Source organism: Gossypium raimondii, chromosome 9 (genome assembly GCF_025698545.1).
Source record: "Gossypium raimondii isolate GPD5lz chromosome 9, ASM2569854v1, whole genome shotgun sequence".
In the NCBI taxonomy this organism is placed as follows: domain Eukaryota; kingdom Viridiplantae; phylum Streptophyta; class Magnoliopsida; order Malvales; family Malvaceae; genus Gossypium; species Gossypium raimondii.
In genome coordinates, this window is record NC_068573.1 from 40,635,533 (window position 1) to 40,648,846 (window position 13,314).

The window sequence follows — 13,314 nt, forward strand, 5'->3', positions numbered from 1 at the left end:
CTTTGTGCAATGAAGAATAACCAAGAAAGGTATAGGGGGTGGACCTAAATTGCAACTTTTCTATTAATAATTTTACCATTTTTCTATAATTGCTTCTTTCTTCTTCTTCTTTTTAATGAAATTGATCATTTTTATTCATGGAATATTGTTTTAAGCCATCAATTGATGATTCAATGGTCCAAAAATTCTCACTTGCTGCACCAACTAGTTGGAAACAATATTTCATCCTTAGTTTGTTTAAAGCTTTACATTTTTTTATAAATCTTCAATGTCACCACTGAGTGACTTGGCTTGACGGCATTCAAGATTTTGTGAACTTGACATGGGCATGAAATAAAATAATCGGTATCTTATCCGTTAGTTCTTTTAATTATATTTTAATACAATACTTACATTTAAGTGCACAAAACAATCCAAATGGCCAAATCATTATAAATAATGACTAAAATTGTATTAGATAATTTATGAATAGAAAATTAATGGAGAAGCTTAACCAATTATTATCGAATCAAAATTTATATAAATATTAAAACCTTTTAAACATAATTAACAAAACATATGGATGGGACATGAATTCTAAAAGATAAACTACACAATCGGTTATCCAATTTTAATAATTTTATTTTAGATATTTTTAGACATAGCCGTTAATTATCATTTTTTTGTCACCAACTTTATAGAGAGAAAACTTATATTTTGCATGAAAAATCATTTTATTTTTAAATTTCTTTTGTTTATTTTCTTTTTAGAATTAATTTTAGTTTTTAGAGAAAACCTAGGATTTCACAAAGAATTATGAAGGAAAAATTATTTTATCTTTTTAATTTCCTTCATTCTCAACTTTTTTAGAATTAAATTGAAAATTTTCCAATAAAGGAAAAACCTAAGGTTTTATAAGAAAACTCTGGTTTTATAATAAGAAAAGTTATTTTATATTTTAAATTCCTTTTTAGAATTGATTTTAGTTTCTTTTTCAATAAAAATATGAAAACCTGAAATTTTTACAAGGAATTGAATTATAGGGAAAAAATTGGTTGAATTTTTACAGGGAATTGAGTAAAAATGAAAACCTTGGTGAACAAAATAGTGTAAAATAACAATGACTAATCCCAGATTAACGGCAAATGGCCAAAATGAAAACAGTTGTTAATAATAGTGCCGGAAGTTAAAAAAGCAGCAGAACCATGATCTCCGAAAATAACAAGCAACCATGAACGGGGTACCTATAAAAACGAGCTTGATTTGAGGTTGTCGACATAATTTTATGTTTCTTTGGAACAAAATTTCCGTCAAAATTATTGAAAAAAAAAAAGTTTTTGGGTCTTGACTAACCCACTATGTGTTATTATAACTTATTCATTGGAAGTAGAGCTCTATCGCGCACATCCAGTCGCAACAAACTTCATCATCAAACCAACTCCTAATAAGGTTCAACAGGAGCACGGAAACTAGCTCCGGCATAGATGGCATCCGAACCGAGCTCCTCCTCGATACGCAAAAGCTGCAAATTATAAAATAACAACAACATAATCAGACGCTTCTTGGTACATGAAAAAAAACTAATAACGTTGAATTTGTTTTATCATTCAAGAGAAGGAAAAAAAATCATATGATTGTTTAAAGGTAAAGATGTTAACCTGATTGTACTTAGCTAGACGCTCAGACCGGCATGGAGCTCCGGTCTTAATTTGACCCTGATTTTTTTAAAAAGAACAAATCTATGTTAAGAACAAGAACTGAGATTGCAACGTCTAAATTCACAACAACAAAGATTTAAGCAATAAAAGTACGATTAGATATCAGAGTCATTACCGTGGCCAAACCGACCGAAAGATCCGCAATAAATGTATCCTCAGTTTCACCACTGCAATCGAATAGTTTATACATTCCATGAGAAACAGGACTTCTGATTTTGTAATCGGATTAACAAATTTAGCATTTAAAGGTTTGTCATTGAAACCTGCGGTGGCTGGCCATCACACCCCATCCAGCTTTCTTGGACATTTTGACAGCTTCGATACTTTCGGTAACAGATCCAATTTGATTAACCTATTTACCGGTCATACAAGAAAGAATCTAGATTAATTTCAAAGGCTTGACGATAAAACATAAATGATCTTCTAGAGGAAAACAACCCAATGGTACCTTGAGAAGAAGAGCATTGCAAGTTTTTTCTTTGATAGCCTTCTCAACCCTCTGCAGAGATTAAAAATGAACGAGTGACATCATGATCCTTCGAAAAGAATACTTGGGGATGCATACATGACTTCCCATAAAAAGGCACCAGCAGATAAATGAAATTCTACCTTTGGATTGGTGACCAAGAGATCATCTCCGACAATCTGAACTTTTGTTCCGATTTCATTGGTTAGTTTGGAGTAATGCTCCCAATCATCTTGGTCAAAGGGATCCTCAATTGACTCGATAGGATACTCAGAAACAAATGACTTGTATAAGTCTTTGAGAGCATCTCCTGATATCTTTTGAGAACCATCATTTTTCTGCACATGCCGAACAATAGAATATAGACGCAACATATACACAGCAACTTGAATATATATCTAAAATGATATGGTAATCATATGTAAACAGAATCTCATAGAGCTGCAATGACTGAGAATATCTTGTATTACAAATCACCTCTTCCTTGAAGTTCAGATCATAGGTTTTATCTGCTGATCCATAAAATTCGGACGCAGCAACATCCATTCCAATAACAACCTAGAATGGTGAAAAAATATTTAATCAGTCATCTCCTAACATCAAACAACAGAGAATTCATAAGGGTTACCAAGAAGGGGCACTAACTTTGCCAGTGTAACCAGCTTTTGCAATGGCAGTCTTTAACAATTCAAGCCCTTCCTTGTTCTCCTGAACTTGAACAAAAAAATAACGTCAATTAACTTAAAATTAAACTAACAAGTGAAAGATGGGCAAAAACCATGATATTTTGACCTGAATGTTAGGAGCAAAACCGCCTTCATCACCAACATTGGTTGCATCTTGACCATACTTCTTCTTGATCACAGACTTCAAGTTGTGGTAGACTTCCACACCCATTTTCATGGCCTCCTTAAAAGATGATGCTCCTGTAGGGAGAATCATGAACTCCTGCAAGCACATAAGTATGAAAACATTAGTATCAGCAAATAACTTAAAGATCAAAAGAAATCATGAGACCTGCACATACCTGCATAGCAAGTTTGTTTCCTGCATGCGAACCACCATTGATGACATTGAAAGCAGGGACTGGAAGAACCAACTTTTTGTTACCAGCAAGGTTAGCAATGTGCTGCATCCAAAAGGTAGGTTTATTAGATCCAGATGACATGAAAATAGAAAGAATTTCATACAAGTTACAAGAAATTTCCGAACAAAATTGTGAAAATCATTCTATAATGAGTTTTAACATGATGGAATCCGTTACATTCAAATACATAGATAAGTCTATAGAATAGAAGAAAACGAGAATGGAAGTCCAATAAGCCAGAATGTACCTTATAAAGGGGAATATTCAGAACTTCAGCTCCAGCTTTGCAAACTGCAAGGGACACAGCAAGAATGGCATTTGCTCCAAGCTGAAAGAAATTTAACAAATGAATAAATACAACACCATCAAATTAAGATGTTAATGAGACTCAAAAACAAAAATTATTGAAAGAGATAAAAAAAATAGGCAATCAGCTTAAGCTACCTTTTGTTTGCACCAACCCCACTCGTTTTGAGTTCCGTCTAATTGTTGAACCATGAAATTGTCAATAGCAGTCTGCTGAGTTGGATCCTGCGGTAATCAATTGAAGACACACAGTTCAGGAAAAAGCAATCCGCTGCTTTTTTGCCTAGGTTCACCACAATTAACTAATGTCTAGTCCCCTGTTTAGTTGCCAATGCATGTTTCTGCTTAATATACTTTTGATGATATATGCTTAACATTAGCTCATTCTTTATTGTACGGTAACAAATTTTATGGAATCAAAAGCAAATAATCGCAAAAATAACGACCAGAAGGAGTTATGAAGGTAAAATGTACATTAGAACAATGACAATATCATTATTCAGCAGTCGATGAAACATTACAACTATCAAATAAAAGCGAAAACAAGTCAAGGGACAAACCTTTCCAATCAATGCAGGCCCGATAATCGTGTTAACATTAGCAACAGCCTGTATATAATACAAGAACAGATTGTAAATAAGATAAATTCTCGAAAAAAATCCAGTAAAAATAAAAGCTAAAATGCAAGAATAACTGACCTTTGATACACCTTTACCAAGGTAATCGGAACCTCCATCTCTCAGTTCAAGAGCCTCGTAAATTCCTAAAACAAAACAAAACAAAATAAATAAGTAAATAAATAAAATTTTACAATTTTTTTTGAAACTAATTACTTGGATGATGGCTGAATAAATTAATGTACCAGTGGATGCACCGCTTGGAACTGCGGCTCTAGCCTTTTTACCGTTGGATGTTTCCACATCAACCTATCGAATTTAATAAAGTATTCCGTTAGATTCGATTTTAAAATCCTTCATAAATTTGAATGTTAAAAAATATCTGTATAACTACCGGGATAGCATTTATTTTATGCAAACAGCGGAAAATGATTAGAATATTCAACTGCTCGACCGATTCGACTCGTCGAGTCGTACTATCCAAAAGCAAACAAATCGGGAAATAAGTGACGAACATAATATATACAATATACAGATCGGTGACATTAACATATAGAGTAGAAAGTGAACGAAAATGAAGAGAGAAGATAAGATGAGGAAACGAACCTCGACCGTTGGATTTCCACGGCTGTCGAAAATCTGCCTAGCTTTAATGGAAACGATGGTAGCAGCCATCAGATTAGAGCTTTTATGAGATCTAAAGAGAAAGGGAGACTGAGAGGACAATAATGGAAGATTTTTAAGATTAATCAATCCCAATAGTCTTTTTAGCGAACAATCGTAGTGTGGTGTTTATTAGGAGAATGTTAGGATAACGATAGCCGTTGATTTCGACAAAGGGAGTTGTAACCGTTGGATTTTTGAGTTTAATTAGGTTTGGAAGAAACAAAAACATGCGCTTTATGTCACGTGATGAGCTCGGGTTTTTAACTGTCGTCGTTTGGTGGATGTATGGCATTATGGTTTTCACCGAATTGTCAAAAAGGCGGCATTGGTTAGCTGAAAATTCAGTGCTTTGATTTCTGCTTGCTGTGTTTGTGGGGAGGGATGTGGAAAAAAATACCGAACCCAAAAAAATGGAAATGAATTAAATTGAAAAAAAAATTTGTGATTTATTTGGTTTTTTAATTGGTTTTTATGTTCAATTTAATTGATTTATTAGTCAATTTTTTTATTTTAGACTTTTAAATAAAATCAACCGAGAGTATAACCTAGAACTCATTCATATACTTAAGCCCACGTTTAAATCTTAAACTCAAATACTTATTAAAACTCAATACTCTTTGAATCTAAATCCAATACCGATAATATTTAAACCTCAAATTGATCATTTTTTATGATATTCATTTTAATTTTATTATTTAATATATATAAAGCTAATTTAATTTTAATATTTCTACGTAAGAAAATAAAAATTTTATCATTTAATTTTATAAAATTTATATGTGCAATAATTTAAAATTGAATCTTCCTCGGGAAATCTTTTTATCATTTAATATAAATTTCATAAAAATTAAATGATAAACATTTCATTTATGATATTCATAAAATTAAATGATAAATTTCATATACTGTTTTTATGATATTCATTTTATTTTTATGATACATTTCATATACCAAAGTAAGGATATGTTGGTCGTAAGAAAATATAAAAAATAGATTTTTTTTGAGTTTATTAAAATTGTTTGATTTAATTTTTAATATTTTTATAATTAATTTGAGATAAAAATAAAAGTGGTATGGTATAGTAAATTTAAGAAAGAAGACAATTATGTGAAAAAATTAAAGGAAATAAAATTATAAATATTTCATTAGAAAATTTTTCTAACTGAAAAAATATCAAAAACCGAAAACCTAAACGAAACAGAAAATTTTCAGTTAAATTTATTCAGTTTTGCACCCTAAGTTGTTTTGGTTTATTCGGCTTAGGTGGTTAATTCGGTTTATTCAATTTTTAATAGGAAAATTTAAATCGACTGAACCGATCGAAAGCACACCCTTATTTGATGGTGCATTTACATTGGTGAAGGCTAAATAGCCCAAATAATATTGAAAATAGTTTAATTATTGTAACAATAAAATTGAGTATCATAGCAATGAGTTTAAAATTGATTATGAGATATATATTTGAATCCGAACATAATAATTTTCGTGAGATTATAATAAAAATTAATTAAGGATATTAAATTAATGGAAAAATATTTGGTATAATACTGCAATGTCAGGGGTTTGACAAATATCGTATAAGAGTATAGTAAAATATTAAAAATATATATTTTTAAAAAAAGAAACATACAACAATTTTTTGTGGATATATGCCTAAAATCCTACTTGAAGTTTAAAACGCGGCTACTTATGTGGAGAATACGTCGCATCTTCGTAACGTCCTATGCATGCTCATCACAAAGTCGCCGTTGCCTTAAGTTAGGAGTTCGTCATGTCGTCCTGACATCAATCTTGCTTTGACTCTTCTTCAATTGCTCGTCAATTCTTATCTAAAGTAACTACAATGTGTCCAATAAATACGAGACACACTCCATAAATTGTTAAGAGATTATTTAATTACGACCCTATTTTTTAATTTCTTGTTGTCATTGCAGTCTCAATCCTAGTTACATTTGTAATACAGTATCAATTACTATGATTTTAAACGAAAAATAAAGATTTATTCGATTATTAGACTCCTCGATTAAGGAATTGAATGGAAAATAAAAGTGGTTGGTTATTAGCTTGATGCCAATTAGATCAATGCTTTTGCCTCTTCCAAAATACAGTAATTAAGAAATTAACAGCACTAAATCAAGATTGTGATATATGAAGAAGTTGAGACTTGAGATCATCTTGTTTTCGCTGGTGAAACGAAACTGAATAAAAGAAAATTTTTATCACTGTAAGCAAACAAAACAAAGGGGTTGACTCACCTATATACTAAAAACCCGTTTTCGTACTCTTCTAAATAAAAAATAACTACTGCTGCAACAAATTGCAATGATGTTAGGACATAATTAAAGATTGACCAACAGTACGGTATAAAATACTCATAGAGATCACATCAAAAGAAGGAAAAGACCCACAACCTATCATGTTGGAAATTGACATCCAAAATAGGAAAATTAAAACTACTTCCTAGATGGGCTACAACATCCACCTATATATCTACTTTCCTTCCGGTCTTGATAGCCCGAGTCAAGAGCAATGTTCCAACGCACTGACTCTACGATACAGTCCAAAGGAAGCCGATCCTCTCTTTGGGGCCTCCCAGCGTAATACTATCGAGATAGATGTAGAAGGTTCCCTTATCTTGGCAGTAAAAAGCATGGAAAATACTATATAGCATGTTCGAGGTGCGTTGGATGATGTCCGTGTTAATAGGGTTGGAGTGAAAAATAATGTTGTTTCCAGCATTCCATATTTCGTAAGGAAAATAGCGAATCTGGAAAGCATAATATTCATAAAGCCAATAAAATTCATCCATGCACTAATTGCATATATAATCTGACACGGTCTGATGCTAAAGCACATCATCAATAAATTTATAAGTAATTCAAAAATTAAATATAACTATATATTATTTGTAATTTACTTGCATGAAAATTAAAAACATTTTGTTTTGGGACAGACAACCAATCCTTGCAGTTGAAGTATTAATCTGTCCAAATCTCGCAATATGGTGAAAAATGTAGGCCATAGCAATAATGCACAATCCCAGCGAGGAGGAATAACTTTTGAGTAGTTTCCACTGAACCAAGATTGGTCAGTTATGTGTCTTTGCTAATAAGCTTTCATCAGAGTGTCATTTTGGGTTTCTATTTCCGTTGAATTTTCCATGTAACCAAAAGGATGGTGAACAATTCCATTCGATGGATTTTAGTTTTGTCCATTATCTAATCAGTTGAGTGTTACGAAAAACAGAAAATGAAATCCAATCGGAACTTTGAGCCTGGGGGTTAACTCGCATGAGCTACCTCTGTTTATGAAAACAATTCCGATACCGTGTTGTCTTGCCTGTATTGCAAGGCCAAAATGAAATCCCGAATTACTTGTGGAATTCAAAGCCAAAAATAGGCCTCATTTGTGTTATTACTATACTCCTAACCCTTAAGAGTTCAGACACTCAAGTCGGGTCACAGAAGCTAAACCCAAAAATCCCAAAAGACTTCACTGATACAAATAACCCGACTTGAAAGATTTGCAGCTGAAATAAGCGATGAAATTAAACGAATTAAATTAAAAGGATTTACATCGTAAAGTCTAATAATATTTATCACTCACTCCATCAAGATAAGGAAAAAAAACCGCAAAGGGCTAATTCGAATTTTCTTATTGCGTTATTCTTTAATTGTTTCAATATATACCAAGGAAATTGCACCAGTTGTTATTTACCACAAAAGGCAATCGAACGACGAAAGAAAACATAACATATCCATATCAGTTGAGGTTGATGTGAGGATCAAGCTCAACTCTAGCTACCCCTTTCTGAGCCTCAGCAGCCTTAGCGACTTCCACTTCTCCAACCACAAGCTCAGCCACGTCGCTGTTTTCATCCCTCACTATCTTCTCTTCTTCTTCCTCATCCACGTAGTTAGGATCCTTCTCATCAATAGCAGGTGGTGCCGCCATCAGCTCGTTCTCCGCCAACCCATCTGGCCCTTCCCAGGTGTACTTCCCTCCACGACCCGACTTCGGCGGCGGCTGATCAATCCCTATCCCATCAGCCGGGTGTCTTTCCAGCCTTTGTACCCCTTTGTCCTCCAACTTCCTCTCTATGTACTTAATGGTGTCTATTTTACGAGAGGGAACTTTAGTCCTTTCAACTTTCTTTCGACCCTCTTCGTCGTGGCTAACTGCTCGGATCACCGCAGAGCTTTTCTTCTCTTCCATTTTGTCGTCCGCTGGTTTCGTTTATTCACTATCGCTTCTTTTTGCTGTCTATAAGTTATCTACGTTTTTCTAATGTTTTTTCTGTGATAAAGGGCTTTGATTAGAGTTTAGAGTTTTATATAGAGAAAGTGAAAGTACTAGAAAGTTTAGGAAAATGAAAATAAAAGAAAGTACTAGAAAGTGGATATAGTTCGGGTTCCGACATTAGAATCAGATACTAGAAAGTACTTGAAGAAAACATCGAGACGTGGTGCTGGAAGGTTCTGCCTGCCACGTTGTTATGCTGGGTTTTTGCCACCTGGCGTTGCAAATTTTGAATTATTGATAGCAGTACCGTTGTTGTCTCGATCTTTATTAGAAGAGATTTTATCTGCATGGTTTAATATACGAGTGTATGTTTGGAAAAATAAAAATATAATTATTATAGTAGTTATATTTTTTTAATTATAAAAAATTATAAATTTTTAGATATATTTGGTTGATAAAATGTAATTACATTATAATTTTATATATCATATTTGGTAATATAAATTGTAATCACACAATTACATAAAATATATTCTTTAAAAATATTAATTATTATAAAATTATCAGTATAATAAAAATTTCTAAACGAATAACAAATATTAAAATTAAGTAGCCTTCCACATAAGATTTTGAAGTTTATCTAAAATCCCTAAAACTTTAAATAATAAAAAGTAAACGTTATATGCAATTTTATCTAATTTCTCTACTATTCTATATTGCTTTATTATTCTTTCTTTAACACTTAACATACACTCCATTACTTCTTATTATTATTTGTTGGTTTTGACCGAGTTCATCATCATCTAAATTTGAATCCGAATATGTGCATATGTCATTAAGATTTTCAAAATCTCCTTCCTTTATGTAATTTCCAATGTATTATCACAATTCCATCTAGGTAAGAAATTATGAAGTATATGTAATATGTTTAATCTTTTTATGCTACATTGAGGTCATGTTGTTAATATGAGAAATATTCTTTTAGAACAATAAATATCTTCTCAATCACCTTTTGAACCTTTGAACATATTAGATTAAAGAGTTCATGAGTTAAATATTTTTATAGCACTTTTTTATAAATAAATATATTATTTTTACGAACAAAAATAAGTTATATCCATATTTTTTTAATTACCCTCTATACAATTCAGGATAAAATAAATGAAATATATAAATTTTCTTTTACCAAATATATATAAATTTCAAAAATAAAAATTAAAAAATCCTAAAAATAGAAGAAATATATAAAAAATCGGAAAAATGTATATAAAAAAATCTAAATATATATAAATTTAAAAGGAATATATTTGATAAAAGTAAGGACGTTGGAACTAGGGGTGTCTAGACCTGTCCATGGGCCGGGCCGGGCCCACAAAAAATTTCAGCCCGTTTACTAGGCCCGGGCCCGGCCCGAAATATGGGCCTAAGATTTTGCCCAGGCCCGGCCCGGAGAAAAAATATGGGGCCCGAGCCCGACCCGGCCGGCCCGTTTTTAATTAAAATTAAAATTATTTTTTAATAAAATTAAAACTAATTGTTATTAAAATAAATTGTTAGTAAAATTATCAAATTATTAATTGTTAATTGTATTAATTGTTGTAATAAAATCTAACATTTGATTAGTAAATTTATCAAATTATTAATTGTATTAATTGTATTAATTGTTGTAACAAAATCTAACATTTGATTAGTAAAACAAACTTGATGTTTTATTATTATTATTTTATAACACTAGTCAAGGAAATGAAAGTAAATAAACTTAAAATAAAAAACTATTATATTTTAAAAATAAAAAATATATATTTAATATTTTTCGGGCCGGGTCAGGCAGGGCCCAGGCAAAAAAAATCTTGCCTGAGGCCCGGCCCATTTTTAAAACAAGCCTAAATTTTTGCCTAAGCCCATATTTCGAGCCTATATTTTTACCCAAACCTTCCCATATTTCGGGCGAATCGTCAGACCGGGCTGGGCCGCCCGGCCCATGGACAGGTATAGGTGTAACAGACTGGTGTCCACAATGTTTAGAGAATGGCATAGGGTAAGAGAGATGTACGACTGACTGGACAAGTGAGACGAACGGCTGGATGATCGTGCGGCTTGAGTTGTGTTTGAGCGATGCACGAGCAATCAGTGTGTGGTGGTGATGGGCAGGTGAGATGATTGGTGGGTGGAGGTGCTGGGTAGATGGGGTGCAGCAATGGGATGAGTTATTAACCTAAAAACTATAATTTGAAAAAGTATAATTATACTATTTATTAAACTTTTTATTGAATTAATGTTACATTTAATTAGGTCATCAACTTGATTAAAAAATTACGGAAATATCATTTTATAATTAAAATAAATTATATTATTTCAGAGTAATTTAATTTTTAATTTTAAAAAATTAATAAAAACACATATGGTGGGATTAAGATAGGTTATATTTTTAGGGTATTTAGTTTTTAATTTTAAAAACTAATAAAATACCTACATAGTGAGATTTGAACCAAAACCAATTGTATTATTGAAATTTTTAATTACCACTCAATTAAAACTTTATTTTAATATTGTTATACATTTTAATATTTATTATGCACACTTCATTGCCTACATCAATTGTATATATATACTATTTATTAAGTGTTTTTTGAGTTGGTGCTACACTCAACCAAGTCACGAACTCGATTAAGGAAATTATGGAAACACCCTTACGTAATTAAAATAATTTATATTATTCTAGGATAATTTAGTCTATATTAATGTATTTAATTGAGTTTGTGTCACAAGTTAACTCAAAGCTAACTCAAGATTGATGATAACACCATGATAAATAATTTTAATCTAATTTTTTTCATTTGAACTTCATATATATTTCATGCGTTATTATTAATTAGTTTCAAACAATACATTTCATTATTTATTTTATATTATTTTTAAACACACATTTATGTTCAAAACTTGTGATTTTCACACGCATATGCGTGTAATACTGCAATACCCCTAACCCTTATCCGTTGCCAGAACAGGGTTACGGAGCATTACCGGACTTTACAGATTAAATACGAATATTTCATAATGTCAAAACTATTTTTTTGATATTTTGAAAAACGGGGGTCGACTTTGTAAATGGAAAATTGGGAGTCGCCACCGATCTTTTATTAAGGTGTGATCGGATCACATTAAAAATAATTTTAGGTCTGCAAGATTTGAGAAAATAGGTCCGGGAGTAGGTTACGCACGAGGAAGGGTTAGCACCCTCGTAACGCCCCAAAATTGGTACTGAATTGATTGTTTAATGTCTTAGTGTCGAGAATTTGAAAAGATTTTAAAATACGATCCTTCGAAAAGAAAAGTTGAGTAAAATGAATTGGATTATAAGACTCGTTTATTTTAAAGAAATAAATTGTTACACTCAGTAAGTTAGAATGCAACATTTCAAGTCCTCAAAATTAAGCTTATCATTTGATTTTTAAAACCTAAGCGTTTTGAGAAGGATATCCGATTGTTTGGGTCAAATGAGAAAATCAAAACCCAGTAAGTTAGGGTTCGATTTCAAAAAATTCCTAAATATCGAGCATTGCCTTTATTTTTAAAATCCTCGTTTCGAGAAAATAACATGTCATATCCAATGCGTTAGGACACAATGTGTCGAATTCCCGAGAATAGTTTTTTTATTTAAAAATTTTGTATGTTTGGAAAAATTTCGATTATTTAGATTCGACGAGGAAAATTGGAACCCAATACGTTAGGGCTCAATTCTCTCGAGGATTCCAAACTTCTAGTTTTTTGAAGATTTTTGAAAACTTTTGCATGAGATAACTTTGACATTTGTAATCTTTTTAAAAAATGATTGAATAATAACGTACAACGTGAAATAATAATTCATACACTAAAGCATACGCAAATGCATAACAAAGATTCAATATACACGAATAAACAATATTATAACCATTTATGCAAATACTTACATCCATATTAGCAAGTAAAATGAATTAAAAAGCCAATCTTAAAAGAAATGCCAAGTGGAATAACATAGATAAAATATAATAAGTTTTCAACTAAAACAAAATGAATATTGAAATATATCAAAAGGTTAAATGGAATAATATAAAATAAATTTTAAAATAAGTATTGTACGAAAAGAAACTCAAAATAATGTATACGCTAGTTTAAATAAACAATACATGCCAAATAAAAATTTATAATATTATATGTATGGTAATATATGTATAAAAATTGAAGTAAAGTATA

General features: G+C 31.4%; 2 protein-coding genes across 3 annotated transcripts; both read right to left on the minus strand.

Moving 5' to 3' along the window:
- Positions 1-1,114: 1,114 nt before the first annotated feature.
- On the minus strand, positions 1,115-4,948 carry LOC105799708 (enolase). 2 transcript variants are annotated; one of them, XR_001135652.2, is made up of 17 exons: positions 4,780-4,948; positions 4,419-4,482; positions 4,255-4,319; positions 4,117-4,164; positions 3,695-3,781; positions 3,498-3,578; positions 3,191-3,292; positions 2,956-3,111; positions 2,809-2,871; positions 2,641-2,721; positions 2,307-2,501; positions 2,146-2,196; positions 1,961-2,049; positions 1,813-1,864; positions 1,638-1,694; positions 1,333-1,501; positions 1,115-1,223 (listed from the first exon to the last, which is right to left on the minus strand). XR_001135652.2 is itself a non-coding variant. In XM_012630395.2 (16 exons), exons 1-16 carry the CDS (start codon positions 4,846-4,848, stop codon positions 1,421-1,423), a joined length of 1,341 nt encoding a protein of 446 aa, XP_012485849.1. In that variant the 5' UTR covers positions 4,849-4,948; the 3' UTR covers positions 1,199-1,420. The 2 variants fall into 2 exon arrangements, 1 of the variants encoding a protein (XP_012485849.1); XM_012630395.2 differs by having other exon boundaries at positions 1,199-1,501.
- A 3,507-nt stretch (positions 4,949-8,455) lies between these two features.
- On the minus strand, positions 8,456-9,201 carry LOC105799709 (hypothetical protein). The gene has a single exon (XM_012630397.2). It carries the CDS (start codon positions 9,052-9,054, stop codon positions 8,602-8,604), a length of 453 nt encoding a protein of 150 aa, XP_012485851.1. The 5' UTR covers positions 9,055-9,201; the 3' UTR covers positions 8,456-8,601.
- Between the last annotated feature and the right edge of the window lie 4,113 nt (positions 9,202-13,314).